Source organism: Epinephelus fuscoguttatus, linkage group LG1 (assembly GCF_011397635.1).
Source record: "Epinephelus fuscoguttatus linkage group LG1, E.fuscoguttatus.final_Chr_v1".
Taxonomy (NCBI): domain Eukaryota; kingdom Metazoa; phylum Chordata; class Actinopteri; order Perciformes; family Serranidae; genus Epinephelus; species Epinephelus fuscoguttatus.
Window position 1 is genome coordinate 22,715,293 of NC_064752.1, and position 23,546 is coordinate 22,738,838.

Sequence of the window (23,546 nt, forward strand, 5' to 3'; positions counted from 1 at the left end):
ATTCAGTCCCCCTTATATTGGCCATGTTAAACCATGTTAACCGTGCTTTACTTTAATATGTTTATTCAATTTCAATGATCTTTATTGATCTGTTTCTGGGTGTGTCCTTGTCCCACTGATGTGTCCCCAGAGGAAGTTCACCTGGGCGGCACTAGGACCGAGCGGAGAACAGGTCACAGACGCACTTGACAAGCAGCAGAGGGGAGGTTTCACTACGGCTGGAATTTGAACAAAGTTCCTGATAAATAGCCCACATTGTTATCTTTTATCTAAAATAATACGCTTTGTGTTTTTAAAAGCAGAAACCTCTCTTTAACAAGGCGCCATTTGTCGCGTCTATGTCTCCTTCCTCTGTGATCTTCCTGAAAACACCTGCGTGATTCAGGTAACTCACCGGTGGAGAGAGGGAAGTTCTTTGGCACTGAGCGGCGACAAGGTAAGGCCTCTTCCAGATCACCTCCACCGCGTAGTACCATGAGACCACTATCAGATGAGCCAGAGCTGTAGAAGGCTTTATCTTAATGAGGTGTTGGATCAGAGCTGTGTCCAGATAAGTTTGTAGTGGCTGCTGTGAGGGGACGGGTCCTCCCTCTCAGGTCCCTTCCTACTTTACACACAGTAAAGGCGCTGGCTGCACACAGGCTGAAGGACGAACACACTCCAGTAATGTTTCACCAGTTAAACAGCCTACATGTTACCTGTACAGTTCCCTCACAGCAGCAGTGATCAGGTGAGTGTTAAAGCAGAGGAGAGGCTGTTTTTTTAGTGCTGTAAATGTCCTGATGTTGAACAGGACACACCCGTCCAGTCTGTAACGTGCAGAGCAGCTCAGGGTTTGTGTGTTAATGTTAGGAAGAAAGCAGCCATTGGAAAGGACACAGAAGGTCAGCATGCAGCCTGACAGAATCACAGAGCAGGACACTGTGATGATGGTGGTACGGCACATGTTGGTTCTTTAATATAGTGCACATCAGTATCAGCATATACTGTATCTGTGTGTGTATCTGTGAAGTCGAGCAGGAAAACAGGCTCCTAAATGGCAAAGTAAAACACAGAAATCATAAATACAGTATTAATTCAGTGAGTAAGGTATTAAAGTAGGGATGCTCTGATCCAACAGAGTCCTTGACCTCATCTATACTGAGAGGAACGCTCATCCAATAGCAGTGCTCCCTGTTTCACATATGTAAAATAGATATCCTGGGAGTCATCTGTATGCAAAGTAACCTGAGGTCAGGAGTAAATGTAGTGTACAGGCAAGAATCCAACAATTAAATACATATTACAATACAGGGGTTATGATCCAATGTGTTGTGGTGTTTTGTAAGCAAGGCAATATGTTGGCATTTTAGGAAAACTATTACGGTAGGCTGTAACACACTATAATGCAATGTATAACTTTGTATGCAGTCAGAAGAGTGAGATCTGCGTTTGTATCCAACATGGCTCTACTTTCTGTGCAGTCCAAGCAAAAGACCTAACAATCTGCAGCAAAGCTGTAAATATAAATATATAAAAATGGACGATTCTTTATGTAAACGAATTGAGAAAATGTTAAAAAGAAGCTGATATTTGATCTGTTTAATTAAGTCAGCACTGGCCTCAGTTCTGCCTATGGGCTTGATGCGTGAATGTGCACTAAGTCTCACACACTTACAGAATGGGCTGGGTAATATGGCTGAAATCAACATCATAATTAGAATGTTTTCCCAAAATGATAATACACATGCAAAATAACCTATAAAATCATTATCAGTTTGATGTTTAATGCAGTTAACTGTATTTTTATGTTACGCACAGCACAACCTTATTTTCTTGATGGGGAATCATGGCAGTGTCTTTTGGCATAAGTTTATATAACAAACAGTTTCTCAGGGTGACAACTGATTCTCGACTTTATCGTTATACTCACAACTGTCCCACTTAAAACATCGATAGGAAGAAACTAAAATTTCTTTAAGGACAAGGGGACACGGAAAAGCATCTTGTGTAAATGTTACACATGAACAGCTATATTAGATTAAGTGCTGTGGATGATTATAAAATGATTCGGACATGAGTTATAATAGTAGTCAAGTCAAGTCAACTTTATTGATAAAGCACATTTTATACAGCAAGCATAAACTCAATGTGCTTTAGATGCATCATACATGACAAACAGGACATAAAAAAAACATAAGAGAAGGTATTATCACTATCATTATTCTTAAAAAAGGAGGAGATAATAACAATATTAATTATTAAAACAAACAAAATACACTTAAAAAAGAAAAAATATATGTTTTTAAGTTTTTTGCTTTTCAAAGAGAACACTGTTGTAGCAGAGCGTAGTTCATGTGGAGCTGTGTGACAGGAGAAAAAGTTTGAGGCACTCCATTGGGCTCAAGACATAGAAAACCTACATCTACCAGAATGCCCTGCACTGCACCAGGGGTCTCATTTATTTAAAAAAAAAAAATGTGTAGGATCCATACTAAAAATGTAAGTTTGAACAAAAACCAAAAACCTCACCATCTGCATCACCAATTTCCTGTCTCCAAAATGTTTGTCAGCATGGGTCAGAGTTTCTCCCACCAAGTCTGTTTTTGTAGCTCACATCGTTTGCGTCGGAAGTGGCGTACGCCTCTTTCAGGTCTTTGTTTTGTGCGTACGCAGGGTTTATAAATGAGACCCCAGATCAGTAAGCACTGCTGGTGGGTGACGTAATCAAGCTTCGCAGTTTTGACACAGAAAACAATATGGCGGCGGGCCAGTAACAAAGAACCTTGACTTACAGTTCAGCAGTAAGCAGTTTCTGGAAACATTTCAGGTGTGAAATAATTGGTTCATATTTTATCAGTGCTGCTTAGTTTTACTGGGGGTTTTTTCAGCCTCTGTTTTTACAATACAGGAAACAGTATGGCGCCCACTTCCTTTTCTCATACTACAGCCAAACAGTGCATTAAAATATGTTTCTGAAAACATTTTAGGCGAGAAATAGGCCCTAGTGCCAGCAAAAATCCGCTGGATGATGCGTTAGATCTGAGAGATGAACAGGGAGATCTGAGTGCTGCTAAGATGGAGGGAAGTTTACCACAGTTCATTTACATATACTACCCACAGTCATGATACAACACTGGTTGAAAATTGGCAGAGTATCTCTTTAATTAATTTAAACATCATTTTGTAAAATAGTGACATGATATGATCGATAGACAGTCAAATATAATAATATCGAATTATCACCCAACACTGCTCTGTTTATTCAGTGAGTTAAAGTACTTTAATTGAGTTTCACTCACAGTTGAGATTTAACATGTACACCAAATTGCCAAGTGTCATTGTTCAAACAGACGCAGTGTGTGGGCCGTCATTACAATGCCAGAGAGCCATTTAATAGATGTCTGCAGGAAACACCTGCTTCAGCATCACAAGAAAAGCACTGTGATGCCGGTGCCAGTGTATCAGTAACATATTCCACAGACCATGATAAAAAGGACAATCAATTATTTGATTGTCCTCCCAGTCATTAGCTCTCCCTCATACGCACAGAGCATTCAGGACCCCTTTATTATCAGCAGCGGCTCTCCCTGCCCATCCCATCACGTCTTTGTCAGAACAAGAGGACTGAAGCTTAATTGCAGGGTGTGCTTTGTGCGAAGGGATGGACAAATTAATTTGCATTTAAGCACATTGATGACATGTTTTAAATACTTTGTCCTTTAAATCATAAACTAAAATGACATCACTTCATGTATCGACACTGTTTGTCCTGTCCTGAGAGTAGAGCAGCAGGTGGTGGCTCCATAGTGATGGGTGTAGGAAGTTTGAACTGGTTTACTCACTTTAATTTATGACGTACATACAGCAGATTTAACTTTTTTTTTTTTTTTTGACTCTGTGTTTTATGAGATGCATTTCCATGGCAAATCCACAGATTACAGAATTTAAAGTACGACCCCAATTCCAAGAAAGTTGGGACACTGACTAAAATGTCAGTAAAAGCAGAATGCAGTGATTTGCGAATCCTTTTTGACCTATATTCAGTTGAATACGGTACAAAGACAAGATACTTAGTGTCCAAACTGATTAACTTTATTGTTTTTGTAAAATATACACCCATGCTGAATTTGATGCCTGAAACACCTTGAAAAAAGTTTGTACAAGAGCAACAAAATACTGGAAAAGTTGTTGAATATTCTCAAAACACCGGTTTGTAATATTTCACAGGTAAGCAGGTTAACTGGTAACAAATTAAAGTATCATGATTGAGTAGGAGAGGGGCTTCCTCGCAAGGCTCAATTGTTCTCAAGTGAGGAACTGTGTGGGAAAATGGTCCAGCAGTGTAATACCAGCGTTTCTGGACTCACAAAGAGTTCATGGATTTCACCATCTACAGTTCATTATATCATCAAAAGATTCAGAGAATCTGGAGAACTCTCTGCATATAACAGGCAAAGCTGCAAACCAACATTAAATGCCCCATGACCTTTAACCCCTCAGGCTGCACTGCATTTAAAACCAGTATGATTATATAAAGGATATTACCACGCGGGCTCAGGAACACTTCGGAAAACCATTTTCAGTTTGTCACTGCATCTTCAAATGCAAGTGAAGACTCTAACATGCAAAGAGAAAACCAAATATCAGCAACATCCGGAAATGCCGCCAACCACTCTGGGCCTGAGCTCATCTGAGATGGATGTGGAAAAGTGTGCTGTGGTCTTATGAGTCCACATTTGAAATTGTTTTTGGAAAACACTGACATCATGTCCTTTGAGCCAGAGAGGAAAAGGACCATCCAGATTGTTACCAGCACAAAGTCCAAAAGCCAGCATGCGTGATGGTATCGGGGTGTGTTGGTGCCCAGGGCATTGTGGGTAACTTGCACATCTGTTGAGGCACATACAGATTTTGGAGCAACATATGCTGCTGTTCAGAAAACGTGTTTTTCAGCAAGACAGTGAGACACACTCTGCACAAGTTCATAGTAAAAAAAAGTGTGGGTACTAGAGTGGCCTGCCTGCAGTCCAGACCTGTCTCCCACTGAACATGTGCAGCACATTATAAAGCACAAAATATGACAACAAAGACCCCTGACTGTTGAGTCATATATCAAACAAAACGGGAATGAATTTCAGTTTGAAAATAATCGTCAGTTCCCAAACGGTTACTGAGTGTTGTGCTTGTTGCACACATCAAATTCATAATGGGCGTATATCAAGTTTATCAGTTTGAACATTAAACATCTTGTCTTTGTACTGTATTCAATTGAATATAGGTTAATAAAGGTTTGCAAAGCATTGCATTCTGTTTTTATTTACATTTTACACAGCATCCCAACTTTTTAGAAGTCAGGGTTGAATAACTGTAAGTATACTTTAAAACCCTCCAGCACAGTTCATATTGGCACACTGGAATGGATCTGGCGATAATTACATACTGTAAGACAGCACAAACTGTAATTGTATGTGCTAACCCTTAGGCAAATTTTTTGAAGTGTTGGCATGACTACAATGGTTTATTGAACTTTTAAAGGAGCTGTGTGTGACATTTAGAACATTAATATAGCAACAGGAAACTATTTGCTGTGTAAAGATAAAGCGGAGTCATGGCAGCCTGAGCAGAAAATAAAGCAACACACCCTCTGTGTGTTTAAATCTGAGCTTTTGTGTTCTAAACCGTGGAAGATAGGCCGGTTGCATGCACATGGTAGTGTGTGTGTGAGTTCCTGTGAGTGTGTTCCACTGACTGGGTAATGGCTGCCATTCTGTATTGTCCTCATACAGTGATTGATAACTGCGTATCAACCCACGGTGATGGGATGGCGTCGTTGTTTAAATGTAATGCCCTCCCTCCAGACCCCCCCTAGGATAACACTGTTGTTTCTGTCAGCACTGTTAGCATCATTAGCTGCTAGCCGCCAGCTCAGCCACCTCTATGGATGAGAACTCTGTGCAGACAATCCCGGCTCAGACTCTGAATCTTATGCTCTGAATGTCCCATACAGCACTACCACAGGTACAAAAAGACTCAACTAACAAGTGCATACTTTACGTCTTGTATTTCCAGCTAACTCTCTCATCATTCATGTCGCCTCAAGTATTTGCCCTAAAATTTACACTAATATGCGATGAATAGAGATGACAGATTTCAGTCTCAGACAAGCCTTCAGTAATGAGTTTGCTGTTTCAAAGGTTTTATTTGTTTCTGTTCTGTGCATACAACTTAGTTTTACTTTGTTTGCAATGTGAAACAAGAATGGGCAGCATAAGAAGATAAACATAACACTTACACATTCTGATGTTTATATATTGTAGATCACAATTCACCTGTTAAATGGATAGTTATGACGTGTCATTTATTCAGCTGGCATTGTTCATTTGTTTAAAATCAGTGTTGGTTACCTGCTTGACAGGTGCATTGGAAAGTGAAGCCATGCAAAAGGAAGTGTTCACTTCCTGCACACTGTGAGCACCAGGTTTGTTCACAATGCAACAGGTGGTCTCAGACATTTTGGCAAGCCAGGTGGATCCAACAAATTAAACTGTAAAGCATTATTTGTGGTGTTAGACAATTCCATATAGTATTATTTGAGATATTCAAATCCCACAATATAATAACAGAGTTAGATCATGTATGATAAATACTTTTCTTCTGCCTTTCTCAGTCCTTTGAGCTGCATTTTGTGCACAAAAGGTGCCGTTTAAATAGCATTTATTATAGTTTTTTATGTTGCCCAGTTCTAATGTAAATTATAGGAGTTCAGGATTGAAATGCAAATGTAAAAATAGTTGTAGTCTAAACAGCTTTTCTTGCTTCACAAGAATTTGTTTGGTATCTCAGGATTGTATTTTCCTGTGTCGTTTGCAGCTTGGCTGTGACTGAAGGATTTTTGGGTTTAATACTGATTTTCGTAGAAAGGATCGGACAGACTTGTTTTATTGTTGCTTCATTGATTTTTCTCCACTTATTTTTAGACCACAATTATATATTACTTATCATTTTACATTCAGATCAGCATATTGAAGAGTGTAAATCCCACCCCACAGACATATTTGTTAATATTACACTGTTTTAAATGCACAAATTCAAGAAACTGACAGGATTACATTTGATTGAAATTGTATTTATATGATTTTATGTGACAAAATTGATTGATTTAATGATTGAATGATTTTTACAGAATTTTATAGAAAAACTTTTGACAGGCAATAATTTATAAAAGAGCACCATCTCATATTGCAACCCACAGTATAGTGTATGATCCACTTAATGGCTCAGTACCGCAGTCCTGCTGATGCAGCAGGGTGTCTCAGGGCACATTGTTAAAAATGTGGTCAAGGTGTTCAAACATTTAAGCTCACAGAGTACAGATTTTTTTTGTTGGTTGCTTATAACTACAAAATGTGGATTGTTAAAGAGAGGAAAAGTTTCTCTCTCTGTTACTGAGCCAGAGCCTGAGCCATCTTTCCTTGCCATAAATGTGAGTGTGTGGACTACAGTGTGGTGGTCGAAAGGCTTTTAAGGATTTATTTGGTGCACAGCAGCACCTTTAATACCAGTGTAGCATTTTTATGAACACTGACACACAACCTCAACATTGTTGGTGAACAGGTCTTAATCCAGATGCAGCACTTTTACAGCCACGGTCTGTATTTCTAATGAATACTTCCTGCATGATAACATTATTTGAACATGTTTCACAGCACTTGACTCAGGCTTTAGTTTACACAACAACAGTTGCCACACAACTCACTTCACTAGAGGCAATCTGTAATGCTACAGCAACAGTGGTTCCCAAGCTGGTGGGTCAGGAACCCCCCCAAAATTGTATTTCTGCTTCTCAAAATGATGTGCTTTTTTGAGACTATTCTCTCATTTCTACTATTTTAATGGAGAAATGCCAGCTAGTTTATTCATCAACCCTCTAAAAATGTTCAAATTGAACAATGTGAGAAGGAAAAACAAATCTTTAGTTGAACTAATAGAGTTTGTAGATGTTTGTAGCCTGTATTTAGGGGTTCCAAGTTGATAGGAAGTTCATACGATAAAAATGCTTAAAGTAGGATAGGATTTAGGGCCTGTGTCCACATAACTTTTTTCTTCAGCAGAAAAGCGGTCCAGGGCACTGGGAAACGCTTTATCCCAGTTCTTCAAAAAAAAAAGCTCTCCCAGCACTTCCTTTTTAAATGACTGGCTGCACGTGGGTTTTGTTTCTATGCCAACAATTTCTTGACATTAACATTAGCAGGGTAGCTAATGCAATGCTATGTCAACAGTTAACAAGCTTACAGCGGTACAGTGATAAAAGCACAACACTCACCAGCAACATCCAGTGTCCGTGGGCCGATCTGCTCCCACAAATGGGCTTTTCTATCTTTGTTGTGACAGTTAGACAGTAGCCAAGCTAAAGGACCAACATGACATCACCAACGCCTTTCTGAAAATTTCAGAGATTTTCAACTGGAAGCACTCGGGGTGGCCGCACAAAACAGGCGGAGCACTCTGAAAAATTAGCACTTTTACTCTAGCTGGCCGTGGACACTCTTTTCATTGGGAACAGTTGAAAAAAGTCGCCAGCACTGAGAAAAAAATGCTGTGTAGACACAGGCCCTTATGTGGATATATTTACAGAAATACAATATAATATTCATAACCATGTTTTCATTTAATTATAATCACCTGAAAATAAGAATTGTTGTGTTTTTGTTACCTTAGATTAAGCCATTTATATCTACATATGGAGCGGGCCTCTTTAGGGTTGGATATCGTTAGGGGTTTTCCAGATACCGGTGCTAAAATGTTAGTTTTACAAGAGTACGGGTGTTGAAACTGTACCTGAACTGACACTCTTTGAAAAGTAAAGCACAATATGATGGTAACAACATGAAAGAAGTGCTTTTTTATTGCAAAATCAAATTTAAACTTGAAATTTGAACATAAACTTACATAAAAAACAAAACCTAACTAATCTACAATTAACACTAAATAATAGTAACAGTATTATTAACTGCAAAATCGATTTTAAGTTGGGATCAATAATTGTTTTGCTAACTTTTATTTTAGTTTAAATTCTTATTAATTTTTAAGACAAAAAAAAAACACAGACACACACACACCCACAAACACCAAAATTAACACAGACTTAACAAAGACAGCATCATTCCTACAACATAAACAGCAGAGCTCATAGTATATGTTTCAAAAGTGTTTTGCTAACTTGGGAGAGACACAGCAGCCAGATGTTTCTCTATTGTCTTTTAAGCAGTAGCTGACATTGTTACCACTATGAGAACAGATGGTCAGCCTTATAGTCCACCTTCAGTGAGCCCGGTCAGGTTCCAGTGGGATGCTAAGTCTGCTTGCTAATGTCAGGGCTAACCCCCTTTAATCAGCAGGTGACAGGCAAGACACAAGAACTTGGCTGCGGTTTCAAGGAGCTGTAGCATTTATTCACTGACAAATGGCCTTAACTGTACACACAGTGAACTGCCACAGTAAACTTATCACCCTCTCAGCTGCACACTCCCTACGCACACATTCTGGCACCGAAATGAGGCATCAAATCTGCGTTTTGATTCAGCCTAGGTACTGGTTGTATGGGAACCCAGCCTTAGTCCTCTTCCACAGAGTCCGCCACATTGTTCTACAGTAGCTCAGAACAGATAAACCAAACACTTGCATCAGACAGGGCCATTCACTTTTTCACATCGGCCACCGCAGTTCTCTTACTCACTTGGCACATTGGAGAAGTGCCATTTCGTTGCAATCTGCAACCTCACCACTAGATGCCACTAAATCCTCCACACTTGACCTTTAAACAAATGTCTGTTAAGTTGTCTGTTAAGACTGAGCCACTGTGGAAAGCCCTTCTAATTGCAGTATTAGGAACTTAACTTTGTGTCTGTGGTGACATTCCCAGGAAAAATCACAGGCGGCACTAAGTCATTAGTAATCCGCACCAAAACATACATACATGCACACACTCTCACACATTATCTATGCTGTGATCACACTTTCTTCTCGCCAGCCGTAGGCCTCATAAAAAAACTGACATAAATAAATTCACCAGCCTGGTTTCAAGCCTTAAAGTCTGCCAACAGACACACTGCAATTACCACTTATCGCCATAAGTGCTGCCAAACAGAACAAAAAACAGATTTGGGGGACTGTCACTTTGAAGTTCACTGTTTTATTGTGAGAATTTGTGAAAAGGGGGGGTCTCATCCAGGTTTGATATATACAGTGAGGTGTGTTTACTTACAGAGAACCAGTTGCATGAACATTACAGTACAAGTACAGTTCAAACATCACACACCACCTCTCTGACACAGTCTCAAAACTAGACAAAAAACCCCATACTTTACAGAAGTAGCAGTTTTGCAGGATTGTTGTATTGACTTGCAATAAATTATACATGTGTTCGTGATATTTTGCATTATTTCTGTGACACATTTATACAAGATCCACTGTTTTATTGTATACTTCACATCAAGTGTTGAGTAGTATATTATCATACCATCGTCATTACCATGGACATTTTTGTGTCACTCCATTCTTTGAGTATGAGTCACTCCCCTCAGTGATTCTGTCTCTCAGTCCGTCATGTTAAGACATGTGTGGAGCTTCTTCTGCACTTGTTTACTTATAACCTGTTTTCTTGTTAACCTGCTCTCTCGCTCCTGTTGCTCAAAATGTAGCAGCCTCTCAGCGTTTTTATGCAAACCGTAAATGAAGTCATTCATTCTCAGATGCAGCCAGATTTAGTTCAGTGGCAATCAAAAGCGTGATGCTGAAATTCAGTCAGGACAGGCTTTAATTGTTGCAGCAGTAAAACATTTTTTAGTTTGGGGATGTGGCTCCGCTCAGGAACAAATCTGAGCAAGCCTGATATGCAGAGGAAACAAGCTCCTGTGGAGCCTGAGATGTAGATTTGAATGAATGTGAACACACACTGAAAGACACATTCACAACTCACATGCTGTAAAACAAATGCAGTAATGCCTGAGGCAGGCAGTGGTGTGGAAGGAAGGGCGTCACATGTTTGAAAAGCTCTTGTAGACTAACTTGTGTTTTGGGGCTTGACTTGACATGTAAAAACATAAAACAATTATCAGGTGGACCTTGTAGTGTTAGAAATAGGTCTCAGTGGTTACTTGCAATTGATGGCATATGAACCATGTAACAATAGTGGATTAGTTGACTTGTCAGTTGGCAGAATATTATCAGCAACCTTTTTGCAAGCTAAAACAGGAAACATTTGCTGTTTTCTGTTTCTCCTTCTTTCTTTTATGTATCACTGTAAACTGAATATCTTTGGGTTTTGGGAGTGTTAATTGGACAAAACAAGACATAAGAAGATGTCACCTTGGGGTGTGGTTAACTGTTTTCCCATTTTCTGACAATTTATAGACAAAATAATTACTCAGGTAATCACAAATATATGAGGCTTCATTCAAACATTACCTGATGGCTGATTATGATAGTAAAGTCTAAGGGCTGCTGTGGACCTGCGTCACTTAGGGCAACAACAAAGTTTGTCTTGGCTGTGTCCATTCAATAGACTAACAAGAAAGGACAGCAGAGGAGAAACCCACACACCAATGCAGCTGGTGCTGGACAGCAACAAGAAGGTCTATACGCTGATATCACACACTCTTAGCTCTAATACCAACATGGGCAATGTTAGACCCATCCAGGCCATGCTCTTTTTATGCATCCATGTACTCAGTATGATTACTAAGCATAAAAGATAAAATCAGATATATTTAAACAGAGACATTTGTGGTTTCAAATAAGCAAGGAGTTTGCATGTTCTCCCTGTGTCAGCGTGGGTTTTCTCTGGGTACTCCAGCTTCCTCCCACAGTCAAAGACATGCAGGTTAATTGGGGACCCTAAACTGACCATAGGTGTGTATGTGAGTGTGAATGGTTGTCTGTCTCTAAGTGTCAGCCCTGTGATAGTCTGGTGACCTGTCCAGGGTGTACCCCGCCTCTCACTCAGTGTCAGCTGGGATAGGCTCCAGCCCCTCTGCGACCCCTAGCAGGATAAGCAGTTACGGAGAATTAATGAATTAATGATTTGTAAACTGCACTAAACAAAAACCTTTTGTCAGTCCAGCCAAAAGGAATTATGGACTGTTGACAAAATCAACAGTCCACCTTCAGTGAGCCCGGTCAGGTTCCAGTGGGATGCTAAGTCTGCTTGCTAACGTCAGGGCTAACCCCTTTAATCAGCAGGTGACAGGCAAGACACAAGAACTTGGCTGCGGTTTCAAGGAGCTGTAGCATTTATTCACTGACAAATGGCCTTAACTGTACACACAGTGAACTGCCACAGTAAACTTAACACCCTCTCAGCTGCACACTCCCTACGCACACATTCTGGCACCGAAATGAGGCATCAAATCTGCGTTTTGATTCAGCCTAGGTACTGGTTGTATGGGAACCCAGCCTTAGTCCTCTTCCACAGAGTCTGCCACATTGTTCTACAGTAGCCCAGAACAGACAAACCAAACACTTGCATCAGACAGGGCCATTCACTTTTTCACATCGGCCACCGCAGTTCTCTTACTCACTTGCCACATTGGAGAAGTGTCATTTGGTTGCAATCTGCAATCTCTCACCACTAGATGCCACTAAATCCTCCACACTTGACCTTTAAACAAATGTCTGTTAAGTTACTACATATTGCTGAATGGTGACTGAGCCACTGAGGAAAGCCCTTCTAATTGCAGTATTAGGAACTTAACTTTGTGTCTGTGGTGACATTCCCAGGAAAAATCACAGGCGGCACTAAGTCATTAGTAATCCGCACCAAAACATACATACATGCACACACTCTCACACATTATCTATGCTGTGATCACACTTTCTTCTCGCCAGCCACAGGGCTCATAAAAAAACTGACATAAATAAATTCACCAGCCTGGTTTCAAGCATTAAACTACGCCAACAGACACATTGCAATTACCACTTATCGCCATTGCTAACTTACCTGAGTTTTCTATTTGTTGTAATGCTTGCTTCAACCCACTTAGTCATTATATCCACATTATTGATGATTATTGATCAAAAATCTTGTTTTAATGTTTTCTGGAAAAAAAAAACAAAACAAAAAAACCAAACAACAACAATAGTCATCCCTGCAACTTTATCGCATCAGAGAGGCTATCTGGTCAGAAATATTGTTATGTTTGATTTTGTGTCCCCATCCTAGCATTAATGAAAAATAAAAAATATTAAGATTTATATCGTGTATCGCGATATAGACGAAAAATATTGTGATATCATTTTCAGGACATATTGCCCAGCCCTACTTCAGAGCATTGCTTAACCCTTTACAGAGTGACGTGGCCGGTACCAATATATGAAATTGGTCATTTAGTTTCATATAATGCCAGTATCTACTCTAAAGTTATAGAACTGAGCCTGTTACAGCAGGGTCTATTTCCTAGCCTGCCTAACTCCTCACCTTTGCCACATTAAGCTTCTGACTGTCACAATAACTGCTGGGGGTGAGGGCGGTATCAGATGAGAAGCTGAAATGTTGAAATGCCTATTGTCACACAGCAGCAGAAACCAAGCTCCCTGTTCACCACATGAGTTTGTATAACAGCCAGTAAAATAAGGCAGTTGTGCTCAATGGAAGTACAGCATGTCTACGATTACTAGGTTACTACGATCTATCATTACAGTGTGACAGCTTCATGGTTTATGTCTCCTCTCCATGTATTGGTGGTCCTCTGTGTTGCAGGTCCTCCAGCAGGGATGTGTTCCAGTCGGGGTATATGCGGCGGCAACGACCGTCCCAACAGATCCTCCAACTCAGAGGGTCCTGGTTCAGGTGCTCACTATGCCCTGTGCGCCCTGGGAGTGGGACTCATCGCTCTGGGTATTGTCATGATTGTGTGGACTGTGATACCGATGGACGGTGAGGCCTCAGGCGGCTCCCCCTCTTCGTCGGGCAACACCACCACGGGGTCCAACGGTGCTGAGAACGAGGATGAAAAGGACAACAAAAAGTCTGCAACAGTGGCTATGGTGCTGGTTGGAGTTGGGGCGGCCATGTTGCTTTTATCAATTTTCCTCGGTGTGAGGAGCAAGAGGGCACGACGCAACAGAAGAAACCAGCCAGTTGCAGTAGGAGTCCCCTTCATGAACCATGTGCCAGGGGAGGATGAGGAGGCGTGAGTGATGGCTTCTTGTCTTTGTTTTAAAGTCTGATTTCGAAACATTTCAACCTGGAATATTTAAAGCCACTTTGTTTTTCTGGATTTTACTGGAAACAGCAAAATTAGTAATCCTGCTTAATGAGACAGCCTGAATTATTGAAACATGATGTGATAGTTTGAAGTCCAGCCGAGAAACAAAGATCCCGATTTATTATGAAAGGTGTTATGGTGAGCAAAATTATTTAAAAATTCTCTCAAGGGCTTGTAGAGACCAAAAACAGAGCTAAAACCAGTGCTTGAAATGGGCCAGTATTCAATGGTATGCTGTACTGGCACTTCTACATCTACTCTTTTGTGTGCCGTGACTTTTTCTTGTGCACCAGCTCATCTCACAAGTTGACAGTTCTCTTTTCGGCCCTCTCCATATTTAGTTTTCTTGGCGATTTGTAATGGTCCCAGACAAACTGCATTATCCAGGGGGTGCTACGTTATGCTTACCTGTTGACGTTCACGCCGGCTTGCTTTTGTATGTCGGCTGCTGGTCTAGCTAGAGTTACATTAGGCTCCAGTAATGTTGACCTGGCCCCAAACGGCAACACAAAGAACACCATAAGAGTCAGAAGATGACCAGCAGATTTTTTAAAGTGAAATTTTATTACTAAGAGCAGATCAAGGGGCCAGCAAGCTAATGCCAGCGCCACTCCTAGGACTCCTGAGAGTCATGATGTTCGCATCAGCCCACAAAACCCTTTCCCATACACAGACCACCATGTGTACAAGGGAAGCACCAGCACCTGTTTTTTTCCTACTTTGAACACAGGCTAAAACAGAGTGAGTATTGGACTTAGATTTTCCGGGTGGACACAAACATCGTTTCAAAACTATGTCACTCTGCATTTGCAGGATGTGAAAATATTAAATCATTTGCCAACCTCTTAATCGACATAAAAAGTGATATGTCAGTGCTGTATTGACATCTTGTTTCCACTTCCCCTGAGTGGCAATAACAAGTTATTTCAGCTTTAAAGTTTGATTATTTTCTCACCAAGGTTCACCTCTTGCATCCTTTTTGCAGTGCTTCAGATCCAACCACATACAACGTGCCGAGCTACGATGAGGTCGTTGGCAGTGATACCTACCCAGTCCGCAATAGCAACCTTCGCCAAAGCACCTCCCAGCTGCCGTCCTACGAGGACATCATAGCTGCTGTGGAAAACGAGGGAGCAGGCTCCACTGACAACGCCACAGAGGTCACCCCTCTTAATGATGCCGCACCAGCTCCGGCTCAACCTGCCGCTGAGCCCGAGGCTGACCATGCTGCCCTCCAGCCAAACCCCAGCCTGCCCACTCGCAGCGCCAGCCGGGCCAGCCGTTTACTGCGGCCTCTCCGGGTGAGGAGGATCAAGTCAGACAAACTGCACCTGAAAGACTTCCGCCTCCAAATCCGCAGCCCCACACAGAATCCAGTGACCATTGAACCCATCACTCCGCCACCACAGTACGACAATAAGATGCCTGAATTGATGCCTACTCCTGATGAATAAAAAATATCTGTGTTAAATGGACTAATGATAACATTTCTGAAAACCCATTTTCAAGGTTGGTATTAAGTAGGTTAAATGTGGCTGCGAGCAGCATGAGGGAGGCCGCGCAGACGCACTCCTGAAATGAGAACATTGTCTTCAACACTAAAGCTTGTGATCGGCATATTTATTTTGTTGTAAAGCATAATTAAGTCTGTGTGAAAGGATCAGCTGTCAAGATATTGTTGTAGACAAATATGGGACAGCCTTTCACTTTTATTTAACAGCCCAGTGTGTGTTGTAACGGACAGAAACCTGAACTCTTATATATGTTTTCACCTTAGCAGGAATTCTTAATGTTGCTGTATGTTGATGCTGATTAGTTGTGAAAAAGTTTGAACCATGTTGTGATTGAAAAGGGGGAAAAGGGAAACTGATTAACTGGGAGATTTTAAAGGTATTAAGTATAAGAAGCATTGGATGTGCAGCCTTTTGGGGATTTGTAACCCTGAAGAAACGTACTGAGGCCAGAAAATGTTTGACATATCAGCTGTTTGTTTTTGAGTTCTTTTTGTAAGTTGTTTTTAAACCTGTTGTCTTTAACAAACTGCCTCCTGAAAATGAAAATGCCATCTGTGTGATGCCCAGTGTGAACTGTAAAATACTGAAAACACTGGGAATAAATCAGAGAAAAACTATTGGATATTCTGGTTTCGGATATGACATTAAATGATTAATTAAATGTTTCATGGGACTTTTATAAGTGTTAAGATGTTTAAACTATCCTGTGTGATGTCTGTGTAAAAAGTGGTGAATAAATGGTTTTCTATTTCATTTAGGATCATGTCAAAATGTTTATATTTTTGTCGCAAAATGTCCCTGAAATTGAGTTGCATTGTTGTATGTTTAATTCCTCAAACATTATCAAACATATCTCGTTAGAATCAGTAAGCGTAAGACTCTCAAACACACAGATTAATGAAACTGCTCATTCTTGTGATGATTTTTCTTGCTGTAAGATTGACAAAGCTGTATTTATTTCAAAAGAGATAAATACTGTGTTTGTGCTTTCAGTTAATAAAATCTAACTGTAGATTTTTGCTTTGATCTGTTTTATATTGTGTCACCTTTTCAAACTCTTTTTTGGCCTTTCATCAGTTTCCATCACGTTTATTAACTAACATTTAGCGCCCTCTAGTGGTTAAGGGAAGACCAAACCACATTGATTCAAAGTTGTTCAGCTGATAGTTATTTGCCAGGAAACAATAAGAACAAAGAAATAGTGATTCAAACGTAAAATAATTTTTAATGTATGAGTGAGGGGAGGTGTTATCAATGTTGGAATCAGTGTGAAGTAAAGCCTTTGTGATTAATTTGTGTTGACTTCTCACTATCTTAGTTATATAGGATTTTTTATAGGTGTTGTGTTGGTATGGAATTTGCATTTACGTTTTTGAGAATGCCATTTAACCCTTAGATGCATAAGTTAATTGAAAATTAGATGAATATGACTCATATCAAATCAACAGTTTTGGTAATAATCAAATGCTCTCTGTATAATTTTGCCCAAAATTATATTGCAGTTACAGTAAGGCTTATTTGTGATCTTAAACACATTTAAAAGCATAGACTGAGACACAGTGATAAACACAGATTATATAACTGCATGCATTTTTGTGTCTGTGATCATACCATGCTGCATTTTACATGTCAAATTTTTAGTTTGCTGCTAATTCTATTTTGATGTTAAATTAATAAATATGAACAATTAGGTGTGTCGAGGTTTAAAACTGCCTGGTGTGTACAGTAATGTAGCGTAGTGTTGATGCTAATGACAGCTCAGGTGTGAAAAAACCTGACACAACTGAGGGCCCTAATAGATTTACATTGAAAATAAATAAGTCAATTTTGACGCAGATATGGAAAGTTGTTGTAATAATAAAAAATAATATGCTTTCATAATACCAAAAAGGTTTTGTTTTGTTTTTTTGCAAGGGCATAGATTTCATTTCAGCCCTGGGTGAGGACGTGAAATGGGGCGTGTGAGGGTCTGCCAGAAATTTTTGAGCATCAAACACTTGATGTCCTGCATTTATGCACCTATGTGTTGTGTCAGTGTCTTTAAAATACTAACTTAAAACAGGGGTAACAATTTGCATGCATCTTTTTGAGAAGTTCCAACTTTGGCCCTATAGAGTAAATCCTATGGGTCTTTTATAATCTGACAGTCTCAATTAGTTTAGTAGCCTACAACCAACATGATTTACTTTGACCTCGAAAAACTTAATTAGTTGAATTAACTTCATATTTATCCAAAAGTTGTCTCAATATTTAGTGGTATCTATATGCCCATGCCCTGTCTATTGTTGATTCATGTATAGACTGATAGCTCAGAATGAATCTATCTATCTATCTATCTATCTATCTATCTATCTAGTTTACAAGACAAAGTCCTGCATTTAAAATGTAAATTATAGGTAAGTAGACAAGTTTTACCAGCAAAATGTGCTTAAAGTATCAATTATAAACATATTAAATTACGAAAAATACCCTGTGTGTGAAATACTATTACACATTATATCATTAGATTATCAGTGTTTATGCATTCATGTGAAGAGAGGAGGCATTTTCCTATTAGTGGAGGTGGAGCTAATTTAAATTAATTCTTGTACTGTTAGATTTACTATGTACCACTGCATCATATTTCATAAACTCATCATTTTTTTGTATGTTACGTCTTCATCTGTAAAATAGCTTACTTTTGACTTAAGTTGTCAAATTGTATAAATGTAGTGTATAAATTAAAATGTTTGGTTTATGTTGTGACCTGTATCATTTCTGAATTTCAAAAATGCTTCATTAAAAACGTGGAAAACTAAATGAACAAAAATACATTTTCCTCTGAAAGGTCGTGTAACTGAAATATAAAAGAGCATAAAATGGAAATACTCAAGTAGATTAATTTACAAGCGCTTCAAATATGTACTTAAGGATAGTACTTGACTATTAATGTGCTCAGTTTCCTTCCGCCACTGCATGTTCCTACTGTTTCAGGTTGACCTTCTTAAGCAAACATACAACTATATTCTGGACCGTCTAACTTTAAATTTACATGCTCGAAAAAGTTTCTAAAGAAAGCCAAAACTGCTGATGTGCAAGGCTGTAACATCTGAAACACTAAAGTTTATTTTTATATTTCCAACATCAACTATATTTTCCTAAGCTCCACCCTCCCTTCGGTTCAGAGGGATTTTTTTTCTTTTTTTCTTTTTTTAATGTGCAGCTGCCATGTAGCAGAGGGAGGAACAGCTGGCTGAGGGAAGAGCCAGCCCGGGGAGTCAGTCACATTCCTGGCTGGGATTCAATGACTGAACCAGACACAAACAAACAGAGAGGGCGAGAGAGAGAGAGGGAGAGAGGGAGGAGAGAGGGAGAGACTCACACATTGAGTGAGTGGGGAGACAGACTGAGAGTACGCCAGACTGAGCAGACGAGGCATATTTCGAGCGCACATTAGGAGTGCGTAAAACCGCAGGAGCGCATAGAAACACGGTACCCGGTGATTGTGCTTTGGATAATACGAGTTCTGTGTCTAGGAGTTGTCGACTTTAATCGTGTCTGCGTACAGGAACAGCCCCTGTGAATTCAGCAGCCGTCAGTTTTCTGAATGGACGCGCTGGGAAGCTTCTCCGGTGACATGGAAATGCGCGTTATTGAGCGTGTAGCCGGATGCTGAGGACGCCCGATCCGATAAGTCAATTCCAGCTTTCATTTTGAGTTTTGAACTCTCTTTTCCGACCGGCGACAACATGGAGGGCACGAGCTTCCAGCCCCATCCCGGACTTCAACAAACTCTGAAGCAGTTTCATCTGAGTTCCATGCGCTCTCTCGGCGGACCGGCGGCGTTCTCCGCTCGGTGGCACCAGGACGCACTCTTCGGTAAAGATGGAAAATCCGTCGAGATGATGCTCACCCTGCCGGCTCAGACACCCCCGGTGATGTCCGGTCCACTTTTCATCCCGTCCGACCGCTCCACGGAGAGGTGTGAGACGGTCCTGGAGCGGGAGCCCATCTCCTGCTTCGTGGTCGGCGGCGAGAAGCGACTCTGCCTGCCGCAGATCCTCAACAGCGTCCTGAGAGATTTCTCCCTCCAGCAGATCAACTCGGTGTGCGACGACCTGCACATCTACTGCTCCCGGTGCACGGCGGACCAGCTGGAGATCCTCAAAGTGGTGGGTATCCTGCCCTTCTCGGCTCCGTCCTGCGGGCTGATCACTCAGACGGATGCTGAGCGCCTCTGCAACGCGCTCATCTACGGGGGCACTTACCCTCCTCACTGCAACAAGGAGTTAGGCTCCCTGGAGTTGGAGCGAACCGAGAAGAGCTTCAAAGTCTATCATGAATGTTTCGGCCGGTGTAAAGGCTTGTTTGTCCCGGAACTGTACACCGGCCCGAGCGCCGCCTGCATCCAGTGCATGGACTGCAGACTCATGTTCCCACCTCACAAGTTTGTGGTTCACAGTCACAAGAGACTGGAGAACCGGACAGTCCACTGGGGATTCGACTCAGCCAACTGGCGGGCTTATGTGCTCTTAGACCCGGACTACACCGGCAAAGAGGAGAAGAGTCACCTGGAGCAGCTGCTTAAAGAGTTAAAAGGAAAATTTGACCTGGCGGGCAAGCGGTCCAGTAAATCATGCAGGGTGAGTCTGTTCTCCTTCGCCTTGTTATTAACCATCACTTATTGTCTTTGATGTGTTTTGTTTGTATCTGTGGATATCTCAGCAGCCTCAGGCCCATTACAGCATCTGCATTAATTAGCATTAATGTTGGCCTCCTCCTCATCAGGCCTGTCACTGTCTCCTCTGATTGATTGTTTGTATCTTCTCCAAGTGTTCTCAGTCTTATTAGGAACCCCCAACAGAGTCATAATGCAAATCACATGTCACATCACATCTTTCTGTGTGTGTGTGTGTGTGTGTGTGTGTGTGTGTGTGTCCCCTCTCTACTCCTGCACCGTCTCACTCACCTCATATATGTCTGAAAGATGTGACAGTGAAGCCTCTAACCATCAGCTGACGCCCCTGAGCATCCCTCCCATCCTCCAGAACTCACACCTCAACCCCCCACCCTCAGGGTTACCCAAGGGCATCTGCATTATGATAAATGGAGACCCGATGATATATTTTATTAGTGTGAGAGGGGAGAGAAGGGGGCAGGGAAGCCCATTATGGTGCCACGAGGTTGTGGAAGGGGATAAGAGTTTAATGAGGGTGGGGATATGGAAATGAGTGTGTGTGTGTGTGTGTGTGTGTGTGTGTGTGAGAGAGAGAGAGAGAGAGAGAGAGATGGGGTTGTGACTCGTCAGGATAGTATACGTGTGTGTTTGTGTGTGTCATCGTCCAGGCTGGTTGCGTGGGTCAGAAATGTTTAGTAGTGTGGACAAAGGGCCAGGAGACGAGGTGGCTGTTCCTTCGTCACAGAGCAGCTGTTGTGTGGGACTCTGCTAATGAGTGGACATCTCTGTATGCATCACCATGGTGCTGCTCCAATCTGAGCAGGAGCCAGGAGATGTCTCACAGGGAAACCTCTCTTTGAAAGATGCTCAGGAAAAATGTTGCTGGCTTATAGAAACATGTCTGAAATAACGTCGGGGGGGAAGGTTATCAGACCTGAGTGCAGCACATGGGCGTCCACGGCTGATTTATATCATGTTTTCCCACAAATTGGACACCTGACAACAGCATCCTCAGTCGAGAAATATCTCTGTACACACACACGCACACACACACACACACACACACACACACACACAAAGTCTTGCACCTGTGGCTAATTTCTTCCTAACTGCAGTCAGCAGGCCCTGATGTATCACCTGTGAGTTATATATTTCCTCAAAATGGTGAGTCCTGCGCTGACAGTCTTTCAGTGTGTGTGTGATATACTCGGGGGCTGAGCATCATGGCGGAGGGGGCAGTGCGCGTTTGCTGTGGTTCACTGTCAGTCGTGTCCCAGTTAGCAGACAGGCCTGGTCCTCGGGGAGCTGCACACCAGCGCTCCCCCATACATCAGGCTGACAGGCCAAGCTGCTGAAAGGCCGGACGGGGGCTCGCAGACCGTGCTTGGCTCGGCTTACCCATGAAACAAAAACTCAATGTTATCGGCCTGCCTCAGCTTCCCTCTGATGTCAGAGTGTTTTATTAATAAGAGAGAGCCTCGAAGGTTACCTCCTCTGCCTGTATCATCTGTCTAGACTCCCACCTCATCTACTGGTTGGTGCAGATACAGCACTGCTGGAGGAAACTGCCGAGAAGATTATTGCTGATGTGGTTTTCCGTGGAATAGTTTGAAGTGCAATTTGCTCGAAAGATGTTGAATTATTCCAATTTTTTATTGATGGATTGTGAATGCAGAACATAATCATCCTCCTCACAAAGCAGAAGCCGGATCAGAGGAGGGAATGAGAGCAGTGAACCATTGTGTCTGTTTTGCATCAAATCCAGCATTTGGTCATTTAGCTCTGTGCTTAATGTGCAAATGAGGGCAGATTGCTGAGAGGAGGCTGCAGACTCTCTCATTCAGGAGATGCAGGGTGTGTGTGAGCCAGGCCTTGACATGTGTTGTCGAAGGGCCGTAACCCCTGACCTTTCCCCAAAGACACTGACCCAGCCTTCCCCCCATTCTTTTCACACCATCCAATCACGTGCCCTTGTGTCCAGTCCACTGGCCAGATGGCTGTCTGATAAAGGCAAAGGGATATACACGGTGGACAGATAACCAAACCCACAACTGCAGCTTGATTCTAATAATTAAAAAAATAAACCTCCATTTTGTGATGCTTACAGCGCTCTTTATTTCAGATCCCGGATGATTATTTTGCTGACACGCTGCCAAAAAATGCAAATTTCATGGAAACTGAGTCAAATTACTTCTTCCATAGTGTTGAACCTTGCATGTAATAATTCAAACTTTTCTGATTAGTATGAATATCTTCAAGAAAGAGGATTGGAATTGCAAAAAGTTGTTTTTTTCCCCCTCCCTTCAAAGTCAAATACTTCTGAGTATTAACTGTAAAAAAAAAAAAAAAAGAAAGAAAGAAAAATCCCTCAGAAGTGAGGGCAATGTGATCAATCATCTGACTGAGTGGAGAGCAAAAGGGGACTCTGGAGAACTGTGTAGACCCTCTTTAATGGAATGGATATTAAAGCCATTCAACTGAGGCCAATTTATGCCATTTTTCATCCTATTGTTCTCCTCACTCGATGAAATTAGCCTCAGACCTGAGGCAAACCAATCGAGTGTCGAAGTGTAAAGGGTTGTGTGTTTTTAGTTATGTGCTGTTATTAAAAGTGAATGAAAAATACCTCGTTCTCCATCAGGTAACTCTGTGTTTATGTGCATGTGTGCTTGTGTGTGTGTGTCTTTAGGTATATGGAGTATCCGAGTTGTGTTTGCATGTAAACAGGCGAGTGTAATGACTGGATCAGCTGTGCGGGCCAGATTAAAATGAGCTCTCTGCCGGCTCATTTCCATTCCCATCTGTCTGCTGACCTCTGGGAAGCCCTGAAAGCTGACAGCGTGCATCTCTTTGGTCCTCGATGGGCCTGTCTGCCCAGCGTTGACCCAGTCAGCTAAGACCCAACCGGCCCACGTCGCCCACATACACATACTGTAGATCCATTTGCATTTGACCTAGCATATTTCTAAATCTCACTCCTGGTGCAGCGAATTCACATCTCTAGCAGTTGATGTTCGTGTTTCATTTGCCTTCTTCTGCTCATTTCTCATGGAAGCATCATTCTTTTGTGAGCAGTTGCCTTATTTCCAACCCCCCCCCCCAACTCCTGACTGACCAGCCCCCACCCAG

At 41.6% G+C, this 23,546-nt stretch overlaps 2 protein-coding genes across 2 annotated transcripts in view; both read left to right on the forward strand.

Moving 5' to 3' along the window:
• The first annotated feature begins 186 nt into the window (after positions 1 to 186).
• tmem51b (transmembrane protein 51b) lies at positions 187 to 16,779 on the forward strand. Its single transcript, XM_049586821.1, has 3 exons — positions 187 to 436; positions 13,739 to 14,171; positions 15,232 to 16,779. Exons 2-3 carry the CDS (start codon positions 13,753 to 13,755, stop codon positions 15,698 to 15,700), a joined length of 888 nt encoding a protein of 295 aa, XP_049442778.1. The 5' UTR covers positions 187 to 436; positions 13,739 to 13,752; the 3' UTR covers positions 15,701 to 16,779.
• Positions 16,780 to 19,092: 2,313 nt separating this feature from the next.
• Positions 19,093 to 23,546, forward strand: part of skib (v-ski avian sarcoma viral oncogene homolog b) — a 35,894-nt gene continuing 31,440 nt past the window's right edge. The window contains exon 1 of the mRNA XM_049582974.1: positions 19,093 to 20,382. Within this exon, the coding sequence (XP_049438931.1) occupies positions 19,489 to 20,382 (894 nt within the window). The 5' untranslated portion in view covers positions 19,093 to 19,488. The remainder of the gene's footprint in view (positions 20,383 to 23,546) is intronic.